At 52.0% G+C, this 11,308-nt stretch overlaps 1 protein-coding gene across 3 annotated transcripts in view; it reads right to left on the bottom strand.

The window, feature by feature from the left end:
• Positions 1 to 2,225: 2,225 nt before the first annotated feature.
• Positions 2,226 to 11,308, bottom strand: part of Znf395 (zinc finger protein 395) — a 37,228-nt gene continuing 28,145 nt past the window's right edge. For 2 of the 3 annotated variants that reach the window (XM_048801511.1, XM_015499429.2), the window contains exons 5-10: positions 9,643 to 9,881; positions 9,096 to 9,196; positions 8,088 to 8,388; positions 6,584 to 6,676; positions 5,699 to 5,799; positions 2,226 to 5,232 (exon numbers count right to left, since the gene is read on the bottom strand). In XM_048801511.1, the coding sequence (XP_048657468.1) occupies positions 5,121 to 5,232; positions 5,699 to 5,799; positions 6,584 to 6,676; positions 8,088 to 8,388; positions 9,096 to 9,196; positions 9,643 to 9,881 (947 nt within the window). In that variant the 3' untranslated portion in view covers positions 2,226 to 5,120. The remainder of the gene's footprint in view (positions 5,233 to 5,698; positions 5,800 to 6,583; positions 6,677 to 8,087; positions 8,389 to 9,095; positions 9,197 to 9,642; positions 9,882 to 11,308) is intronic. The other variant, XM_048801510.1, reaches the window with a different exon arrangement.

Genomic DNA, 11,308 nt, shown 5'->3' with positions numbered 1-11,308 from the left:
GGGGTGCACCCTGGTTTCTGAGTAGATGGAAACTTGCATTTTTAGCAAGTTCCAGGTGATGCAAATCCTGCCAAAGCTACTTTTGTCTCCCACTTAACACTAAACATGGTGAAGTGTGTAACTGTCAGAACCCGGCCAGGAAACATGGGGAACACCCAGTAACTGAATGTCTACAAAGGCAGAAAGCAGGTCCTAGTCTGGGTTTTGCCCCTATAAGAAGATACAATTAGTTGTCCCTCAGTACCCACAGGGGACTGGTTTCAGGACCCTCTGTGGATACCAAAACCCAAGGATGCTCAAGTTCCCTACAAAAAGTGATGTATCTGCATAAAGACCTACACAAACCTCCAATATGCTTTAAATTGTCTCCACTGATAATACCTAATACAACGCAAAGGCTGTAGAAATAGTTGCAGAGTTGTATTGTTTGGGGAATAATAAGAAGTCTGTACATGTTCAGTACAGATGCAATTTGTAGGGCTGTGGGGGGGGGGGCGGATACCAGGGATTGAACTCAGGGGAACTCGACCACTGAGCCACATCCCCGGCCCTATCTTGTATTTCTTTTTTTGTTTAGAGACAGGGCCTCAATGAGTTTCTTAGCGCCTCACTTTTGCTGAGGCTAGCTTTGAAATCGTGATCCTCCTGCCTCAGCCTCCAGAGCCACTATGATTACGGGTGTGCGCCACCACGCCGGCAGTACAGATGCAATTTTTTAAAAGTGTTTTCAGCCTGCAGTTGGTTGAATCTTCAGATGCGGAACCCACAGATATGGAGGGCAAACTACCACAAACTGAGAACATTATGGGGTTTATTTGGCTTACAGTTCTGGAGGCTGGGAAGTCCAAGACAAGGGGCCACACAGGCTGCATCCTAACATGGCAGAAGGAAACGCAAGACAGAGGCAGGGGGAACTTCCCTGTTCATCAGGAGCCCACAACCACAGGAACTAACCCTCTCATGAGCCACAATCCACTCATGAGGCTGCAGCCAGGACCTAATTGCCTCTAAGAGGCCCCACCTCCTAATAAGATCCTTATATTCGCTATTAACTTCAACACGTGCTTTGGAGGGGACACTCAGACCCCAGCAAGAGGTACAGGAAGTCAGCAGATGGTAAGGCCTGTCGGGAGCTAGGGAGCCCTGGCAGGGGTAAGGGAGTTCTAGAACTCCTAAGTGCATCTCTCTGGAGCTTGCAGTAGAGGACAGTTATTCACACACGGGGAGCCCTGCGGTTCGGTACCCCCACTTCTCTCCCCTTCCCACTTCCCAACTTTGTTCTGGTGTCTCCTGAGGACCCCACCAGGAGCTGGAAAGCTAGAGGGCCCCCTAATGCCACCACAAAGACCCCTATCACCAAGCCTCAAATGCATAAACCAGTCCCTGGGTGGGATATTTTTCTGCTTCAAACCCCTGCCCACCGAGGCCAGCTTTACCAGCCTGTGGGCCTCCACAGCACCCAGAATCTGACTTTAGCAGGCAGACCATGCTCAGAGTAGAGTGCTATTCTTTGGACATGTCTGAATATGTCCCTCAAAGGTGCCTATGTTGGATGTGCAGTCCTCAATGTGGCAATTGGGAGGTGGTACCCAGCAGAGGGCCCTAGGTGTGTCCTAGGAAGGGACTCAGGGACTCCAGCCTCTCTGGCTTCCTGTTTTCCCAATGTGACCCATCTCTCCCTCTTACAGGAGCTGCCACCATTGCCATCTGCCATCAGGCAAACAGCCAAGGGGTGCCCTGCAAGAGCTTGACCAGGAAGTTTGGATTTCCAGTCCCTCAAACTGTGAGCTAAATAAACCTTTCTTCCTTTATAAAGTTAGCCTGCCTCAGATATTTCATTATAGTAAGGAAAAGCTGACTAATACTTAGGGTATGACTTATTTTCTCCTTTATCCCAAGCCCCTTCCTCAACACACTTGGGAATATGGTCCAGAATATATTCCCTTTGTCAACATGAGCAGTTCAAAATAGTTACTGCCTGGATCACACCCCTGGTGCCATTATCTCCCCATCTGTGATCTGGGCAAGATATTTAGGCTTGGTGCCTCCCTCTCCTCGTTTGTAAAGTAGCAGCAACAGCAACGCCCTCGCACAAGCAGCTGGCCCAGTTCCCGGCAAATGTTACCTCCTGGTTCCAGAGGGTGACATGCTAGCACTCGTCTAACACCAAGGACACTGAGACGCTTACTCTTTATAGGAGCAGGAGGAAGAAAAAACACACCAAGTCAGACAATGTACCATTTTATTCCTTATAAAATATATTTCATATTGTTGCTGTAAAAACATTACATTTCACATTTTTTTAAAAAAATTTTAACAGTAAAAATAATACTTGGAAGACAGCTGGGCAGGGGGCGGGGGGTGCCAATAAAACAATTCACAAATGGGATTTATCTCCCTTTTTTTTTTTTTTTTTTTTTCTTTTTACCCCTGGTGAAGTCAGAACCTGGAATGACCAGAAAGGAACAGGACAGATTTCCTCCAACAGAGTTCCCACATCCGATATTGTCCTTCAAAAAGTCACTGACTGCTCACAACTCTGTTTGAGGTTACACGATGGCCTTCAGAGAGGGGTTAAAAGTCACCTCGTTAACTCTGAGCTGTGTTACTTGAGAGTCCTTTGACTCTCCACCTGAGTCGTGCCCTGACCGCAGACATGGTCTGGACTCTGCACTGAACACACATGGCGGAGACCCAGCCTCACGGAGGCTGCTCCAAACACAGCCCCGGCTCTGAAGGCACCTCAAAGAGAACCCGAATACGGGGAACGTCACTGGACACCTTTCCTTAGGTAACTGCTTTGCAGATGAGTCCTGTTACTTTCAAATGCACACCTGCGGCATCTTCCTCCAGCCAGATTCTGCGGCCCAGGGGTCTGGGAAGCAGGGAGAGATCGCCAGGTCGACTCACCGGCCACCCCCACCCTCCCAGGAGGAACAAGCGGAGGAACCCCAAGGACAAGCCGCCCGTCAGGAACCAACATAAGAGCAACGGGAGAAGCGGGTGGACGGAGGGCGAGGAGGTCCGCGCCACCGCAAAGGGGGAAGGAGCCGATGCAACAGGGAAGGCCGCATGGAAAGGAGATAAAGGACAAGAACAAGAAAGCCACCTCAGCTTTTAAAGTGTCCCATCAATTCCTTCTCTCTCTCCTCCTTTTCTGTCTTGGGTACCCACGGCATGAGAAGCCGGCCACACATGGAGAACATCTTTGTATCCAGTTTTTATCTCCAAGGTCCAAATGGAGGCAGGGATTAAAACAGCGCTGCTGACGGTGAGACTCAGCGCGAGCCGGGGTTTAAGAGGGGGGACCTCCTGCACAGTCCCCACGTGTCCACATGCCCCCGTGCTCCCTTCCCCAGTAAGATCTGAAGAGGGACAACGTGGGAAATGAGGCAAGAAGGCCATCAGCTTTTAACTCTCCTTGCAGTCGAAGAGACACAAGAGCCTGGACCACCTCTGGCTGACCTGGTTTCAAGCTTCACCAAGAAACAGAATCCCATATACATCTTTCTCCTAAAATATAAAAATATATCCCCACCCCCACCAAAGACACTCTTGCATAAGAGGGGCTGTCCCTTCTGTCATCAGCCCAGGCCACTACACCCTTCACCACATCACACCCCTATTCTTAGGTTTGTAGGTTTGGTAATGCTCCATGTGTCTCAGATTGAAAAAACAGACATTTATTTCCCACGTGAAGCCACCAACAGAGCGTCAGCAGCCAGGTGTTTTCACCTGGGACGAAGAGGACAGTCTCAATGATAATCAAAGGTGGACACTGCTGCTCAGGCTCAGGAGAGGTGGATTGGTGGGACTCCCTAAGCCTGTGACACCTGGGACATCGGTCCAGGACTCATGTCTGAGACAGCCGGGCCCCGGGTGGTCATGTTCAGCAGGCCACAAGCGTTGCAGCCAAGTCGGCTGGGAGGAAGGAGAGACTCAGACAACGTCAGGGCTTGGCCCACTCCGTCTCCATTCATCCTTAGTTGGCACTCAACTGCCTCAATCTCTGCCCTCGACAAGAACAGCCTGGCAGACTGACCTCAGTGCAACCCTCTCCCCCAAAGCCCTGCGGCCTCTAGAGACACCAAGGGCCAAAACGGCAGGAATGGCTAGCCCACCCTGCCTTCCTCTTGGACTTCCCGAATCTCACTCCCACAAGGACTCGCCTTGACCTTCTTCACCCTGCCTTCCGCACAAAGCAAAAACGGGGAAACCCCTGGTGAAGCCCAGAGACGAGAGCGCCTCCAGAGTTCCTCAGGGCCACCCACAGAAAGGGCTTCTGAATGAACCAGATGAGATTCAACGGTTCTGGCCTGTCCTTCCACACGGGAGGGAAGGACCTCAGGGGGCTTTGTTCAGGTAAGGACAGTTCCCCAGACACTGAGACCTCTAGCACTTCCTCCAGGACACAGAAGGATGGTCAAGGTAGTGTTGAACCGCCCCGTCTCAGAAACCATCAGCCTGGGCTCAGCGATTTGAGGACAGTCTTTAAAAGCAGACTCGTCTGGGCTTTGAAAAGAAGTCATGTAGCACTTGTTGGGAGGCAGCCCAACCTCTGAGGAAACCCAGATTGAAATGCTGTCACCTTTGAAGGATTTTCCTCTTCCTTCCAAAAGCTGTTCAGACAGGGAAGAGGAGCCACCCCCCCAGGAGGCACACGTCTGCTGCCCACCCCACCTGTGGTCCTGCCTCATGTCACCCCCAGCCAGAAACTTCCTCATTTTTTAAGAAAAAGAAATTCATCTTGCTCACAGTCCTTTCTGGAAAAGTTGAGAAAACAAAGGATCCACCAACTCGGCAGGAAACAGGACACACAGTCCAGTACAAACCAGTGCCCCGGGGGCAGGGCAGGTGGGAGGGACTAGTAATTCTTTGGTCTCTGGTTCGCTGCAGAATACCCTTCGTCAGTCTTGGCTCTCTCCTATTTTAGGGGAAAAAATATTTTTGCTTCTTTTTTAAAAAATAAAACGTTCCCACAAGGGGGAGAAAGTGTTTTAAGTGTTACACTTGAGCCAACAGAGTGGGAACCACCCGCTCGGGCTCTGCACCTCTCTGCTTCCCCCAAGGCCGACTGCCATCAGGCTGCCGGGCAGGGCTGGAGCAGAGTGGCTGGCGGCTCAGTCCAGGAAGCGCTGGCAGGCCTTCTTCCACCGGCAGGCCGTGCACCACTGGTCCCGGTGCTCGATGCCGTACACCTTGCGGCACTTCTTGGCCTCCCCACGGGCTTTCCTGTCAAAAGAAAAAACAAATGCAGAGTCACGACCTGGACGGCACCAGGCAGGAAGCTAGGCAAACAGGCCTCCCCAAAGACCCAACGGGTCAGAGGCTCAGGGGACAGAAGCCTGCCCTTCCAGTGTGTCCTCCACCCGGGATCCCCTCTGGGGACCGATCCTACTAACTACCGTTGGTCGAACTCAGGCTCCACACTATCAGGAAACGGGGAACAAAAAAAACAAAACACCAGCCAGGCGTGGGGGCACACGCCTATTATCCCAGTGGCTCAGGCTGAGGCAGGAGGACTGCGAGTGCAAAGCCAGCCTCAGCAACTCACTGAGGCCCTAAGCAACTCAGCAAGGCCCTAACTCTAGATAAAATGAAACAAAGGACATAGATGTAGCTCAGTGGTTAAGGGCCCCTGGGTTCAATCCGTATTACCAAAATAAAAAAAGGCAGAGTACAGCAGCAGACATCTCACCTGGCACTGCCCTGGGCCCGGGGTGGAGAGGTGACGATCAGGTGAGACTTTGCTGCAGGTGGAGGCTGCGGCTCGCTGAAGCTGAGTGACCGGCTCCGAACCTGGGCATGAGGAATGGGGCCGTGAGGACAGGCTGTGAGCACAAGGGCATCCTCCAGGACAGGAGGCCACACTTCCCGAGCTCCTGGGTGCACTGCTGGACCCCACAGCCAGTGCCAACACAGGAGGCACAAGGCCTCCTCTGGAAGGGCGCTGTGGGTAGAGAGGCTCACAGCAGCCAAAGGTAGGTTGGGGGAGGCTGCAGCAGAGAGGATTTAGACAGAGTTCCCACATGTGGAACAAGTGAGGGCATCCTGCTGCCTCGATGGCACCTTCTAGCAACTGGATTTTGCAAAGTGTGACACCTCCCTGTGGCACATACTTGAGATCAGAGCCCAGCACATGTGGTGTCAACAACTTATGATTCATTTTAGTTCAGACGTAGCGACCGAAGGTGCTGGTCCACACAGGCCTGGAGATTTCTGATCAGCCACACAGAGCTTACAGAGCCATCTTCTGACTGTCCCACATTCTCCCGCTTCCTCTCCTCTTGGCATTAAAACCCTAACAAGCACCAACACTCAGAGGCAGGGAACTGACCCCAGCCTCCCCAGTGATTTTCTGGGCAGGTACCTTGCCTCAGCTTCTGAGATGGCCTATGACCAGCTGAGGAGTACTGGGCGGGGGAGGGACGACACGTGGAGAGCTTCACAAAGTTTGGGGTCCAGAGGCCCAGTCACAACCCCCACCATGGTCTGTGTACTGAAGAGATGGCCAGCAGCCCTGCAGGTGTGTGCAAGAGCCCTGGCCTTGTACCAGTGCCCCAGAGTGCTGAAGGTCACTCACCGGAGAGAGCGGGGAGGCGGCGGCAGGAGCAGCAGCCCAGCTGATGCTGGTGTAGATGTGGGGAGAGACGGGGATCTGGAAGGATGGCAGAGCCTGTGAGGACAAGGACTCGTCAACTGGGGTTCCAGCTCAGAAAGTCCCCAGTCTGCCCAGCGTGCCTGTAATGTCACGTTCCACAGCAGAAAGTGCACCTCTGTCTACGTGAGATGACTGGGAAGATGTCCTGGGGCACACCAGAGGGGTCCTCCCCGGAGCAAGCTCAGAGCACCCAGCTCTTCAAAGTAGTATCCTTGGTACCAGGCTCCAACCTTGCTTTGGAGCCCTCGTCTCAGAGCTGGTTACATGCCAGGTAGGTGACTCAATCCCGCAGGGCACTACTTCTCGGTTAGATCACCTACCAAGAATATGCCACAGGCAGTTGCCAAGAAAAGTCTAAAACATCTGAGTGGGGGAGGAACTGGTAGAATACAACACTGAGTCACCAGGTAACTATGTGGTCAGGGATGTCCGGTTTAGAGACCCTTGCAAAAATACCAGACACACTGTCCAGGCACCACAGGGTCAGCTAGAGCTGGACACTGGCCAAAGGTGAAATAGCAAAGTGGCTACTCGCTCAATGAGAAGAAGAACCAGCACATTTTTTTTTTTTTAAGTTTTCTGATAGGAAGAACTACTTTTTAATTACTAACTTGCAAACTGATCCAGAGTCTAAAAAGACCAAGCTGTGGGCACAGAAAGATTTTAAAACCAGTGCACAGGAACCTGCACACATACCTACTGTGTGCAGGAAGATCATCCTAAAGTCGCCTCCCTGTGACAACTTTCCTACCTGCTTCAGCATAACAGTGTGATCCCTCCTCTATACACAATGACTTCTTTTGCCTCCAGTAAACAGTACTGGCCTCCTTATTATAATTAGCCAGGCTCCACACATTTCCTCACCAGCTATAGCACACTCTCCACAGGGTGGGGACTGCGTCTGATTCTTTCTAAAGGCTGACTCAGCCCAATGTTTGACACACAGCAGGTATTCAAAAGAGGGTTCTTTGATTAACATAACTGTAGAAATCAAAGATTTACCCCCCAAGAAGTCCAAAGACACTACTGCATCACCTTTTAAACCAGAGATGTGGGACTGCGGATGTGGCTCAGTGGTAGAGCACTTGCCCAGCATGTGCAAGGCCCTGGGTTCAATCCCCAATACCACGATAAATAAATAAATAAACCAGCAATGGGAGGACACCCCAGCCCAAATCCATCAGCCTGGTCACGCAGAGATTCAGCTGGGTTCCTCAGGACCACTCCTGACAATGACTGATGGGAGGGGTCTAGGAATCCCCACTTTTACTGACAGTGATGTCAGATTCGTTTCCTTTTTTGGAGAAGATTATCAATGTGGTCCAAGTGCTCAGTCTTCAATCAGGGGGGGTCAGGGGCCTGTGATTCGGCTGACCAGTGACTGGCTGGGACCCAAGGCTGAACCCCTGAGAGCCGCCGTCCATACCTGGTATGCATGGTCAGCCTGAATGTGCCAGAAGGAGCCAGGAGCTGACTTGCTGAGAGCACCCGAGGGCAGGGGAGACTCCAGACCAGAGTGTTCCGGGCCAGAGGTCTGGGCTTTGGACAGAGGCAGTGGAAGAGTGGCAAGGGATGGGCTGGTCACTCGGGGGGTGGGAGCTGGCTCAACGGTGGGAGTCCCAGGGGCAAAGGGGACTGCCGCAGCCACAGCAGACTCCTCCTTCATCTGCACCTCTGTGTAGTAGAAATCCTCCTCCCGCTTGAACTGGTCAGAGTCCACGGTGTCCCTGTGCAGAAGGAGATGAGGTTATCATCGGGGACATGCAGCCCTCCTCCGCAGCCAGCGGAAACCAAGGTATAAGAGGGAAGCCACTGCCTGGGGCTACCCAGCAAGTCAGAGAAGGAGCCCAAGAGAGTGCCCAGACACCCTGTTCCCAACAAGTGTCACCAGGGACTACGTGTTCACACATCAGCAGAAACTGTTTTTCCGGGCACAAAGGCTCACCCTCACAGAGCACGTACGCACACCCACTCCCTTACACTGAGTCAGTTCCTGCCAGGGCAGTCACTAGGCTGGCTCTGCACAGAGTCAACGTCCTGGTGCCACCTCAGTGCTGATGGATACTCAACTCCCAGAGGGAAGCAGGTACAGCATTGACCACTCCATGTCTTGGCTACAGGGTCCATCAGTGAATGGACCAAATTACCCTATTTCTACCCAGAACTAAAACATCTTGCTTCCTACATGGGGCATGAGACAGATCCATAAGGCAGGCAGGGCTCGGTTCCACAAATAGCATGGACATTCACCAGGAAGTGAGGGACTGTCCTCCCCAACAAGGACATCATCCTGACAGCAGCCAGGGGTCAGTTCAGGGGTTTCCCAGCAAGTCATTTCCTTGAAAGCACCTGGGCTCTGGGTCTTGGGGAAGTATCCGGGTGAAGGGACACCTAAATGGCACCACAGGCAAGAGGCCCTGAGTTCCGTACCTACCCCAGGTGGAGGGCTTTGACGTGTCGCTTGATGCCCACGATCGAGCGCAGGACTTTGCCACAGTTGGGCCACAGGCACTTGTACATCACCTTCACAGAGTTCTAGGGGAAAAAGGAAGTCTGGGTACCTGGCACACTTCCCCACCACCCCCTCGTTCATCCTCACCCGGTGGGGCCCTCTGCTGGCTGCAATCCTCTGCAGACCCAGCAAAAGGCTCTAGGGAAGGGGCTTCTCTGGGAGCAGAGAAATGGCCACCAGGGGGCCCTTCAAGTGGTCCTGGGGACACAGCAGTGCCCGGTGCTGCAGCTATGAGTCCACCTGCAGCCCCTCATGCGCGGCCCTCTGTAGGAGGACAGGGAAGGAGGCAGGGACTGGGGTAGAGGCTAAAAAGAAAAAGTGGTATCCAAGAGAAGGAGCCGGTCCCAGGAACACCACAAAGTAGCAGACGTAGCAAAGGAGAACTGTAGAGGGGGGAGTGGTGACCATCTGGGGCCTGTGGGGTCCCTGCAGCTCCAGAGCTGGCCCTTCCTGCTCGCCAGACACCTACCTTCCTTTTGCGTGGAGCTGGTTCATCCAACAGGAAAGGGTCAGGATCGGTCTCAAAGCCATGATCAGTTTGGGGAGAACCAAAGGCATCCCCCAAATACTTGGGGCTGGCCTGGGGGTGTGGCGGCGAAGGGGTGGAGATGCCGCTGCTCCCGCTCCAGTGCCCGCTGGTGGTGCTGCTGCCACTGTCTGACACATCGCCGCTCTCCTTCCACGGGTCACCCGAGACCACACGGGAGGCTGGCCAGGTGAAAGAAGATGAGAGAGGACGCTCAGGGCTTGTTCCCAGGCACAAAGAAAAAACAAATCAAAACAGAAAGTCCTTTTCAGGCCTGCAGCAAAAGTTAGGGAGCCGGTCCATTCACTGCAGCAATGTCTACTGGTAGAACTGGTCTACCCTGTTGGACACTTTCTGCCACAGCCACATCGGTCATCCCTGACCAGCAGATGCACACTGTAACTTCCTTTTGTGCAGGATTAATAGAAAGAGACTGAGTTGAAATTCTTTTCTCACTGTATATGCTAAAAAGCAGGGGGAGCCTCTCCTGCCTCCTGCCTGGCTGAGGAACACGAGTCCAGGAAGATCATCCTAAATGTCACCTCCCCGAGACAACAGGGGAGACGATGCATAGCTGAGGAGCACGGTGTGGGGGGGGGGGGCGCACGAGGGGCGTCTGTCTTGCTCAAGTCCTGAAAAATGCATTCCAATCAGGTAATCTATCAGGGAGAGGAGGGCAGGGAGCAGAACACTACATCTAGGATGACCAGCACTAGGGACAAAGGGGTCAGCCAGCAACAAGCTCTTTCTCAGAAGTTTTTCTAGGGAAGCGATACCAGATAAATATTGTATATCATGAGAACAAAGTACTCCTTTGCAAATGCATTGCAGTGACAGTTTACAAGTGAACTTTTAAGAAATACTTATGGGCTGGAGATGTAGCTTAGTGGCAGAGCACATGTTCTAGCATCCACAAGACCCTGGGTCAATCCCTGGTACCGTAGGGAAAAAAAAGAAAAATATTCACAATCCCCTGTGTATACACACTCAGAGCACCATCCTAACAATACACAGACCAAAGGATGCAGGTGGTTTTTGTGCAAACAGTACTCATGATTAATGCAGTTTTTTTTTGGGGGGGTTGGGTTGTTGTGTGTACCTCACTTTACAAACTTCAAATAATTAATTGCCAAGGAAGACTTCCGTTTCCACTAATTTCAATTATAAGATCAGAAGTATGTTTGACAGGGTTGGGGTTGTGGCTCAGTGGTACAGCGCTCACCTAGCACGTGCGAGGCCCTGGGTTCGATCCTCAGTACCACATAAAAATAAATAAATAAAGATATTGTGACCAACTAAAAAATAAACATTAAAAAAAAGAAATATGTTTGAATGGAAATCTTTTTAAGACAATGAAAAGTTTTGTCAAAAAGGGACTGAAGCTAACAGGATTCAGGCAGGTGATTGGTGATATGCACGTGGGAGGATGAGCGTGTGTGAGTGCACACACACACTTCTGATGGGAGTTGGAGTCGGTAGTTTTCTTTTCCTTCAGGGCATTTTCCTGGATCTGTTGATCCAACCTCCCAGATCTCCCAGTGTTATGCTTTAAATGTAAGGTGTCTGAAGCTCACATGTGAGACAATGCAAGAAAGTTTGGAGGAGAAAT

This window comes from Marmota marmota, unplaced genomic scaffold (genome assembly GCF_001458135.2).
Source record: "Marmota marmota marmota unplaced genomic scaffold, marMar, whole genome shotgun sequence".
NCBI classification, from domain to species: Eukaryota; Metazoa; Chordata; class Mammalia; order Rodentia; family Sciuridae; genus Marmota; species Marmota marmota.
This window is presented reverse-complemented; position numbering and strand designations above follow the sequence as displayed.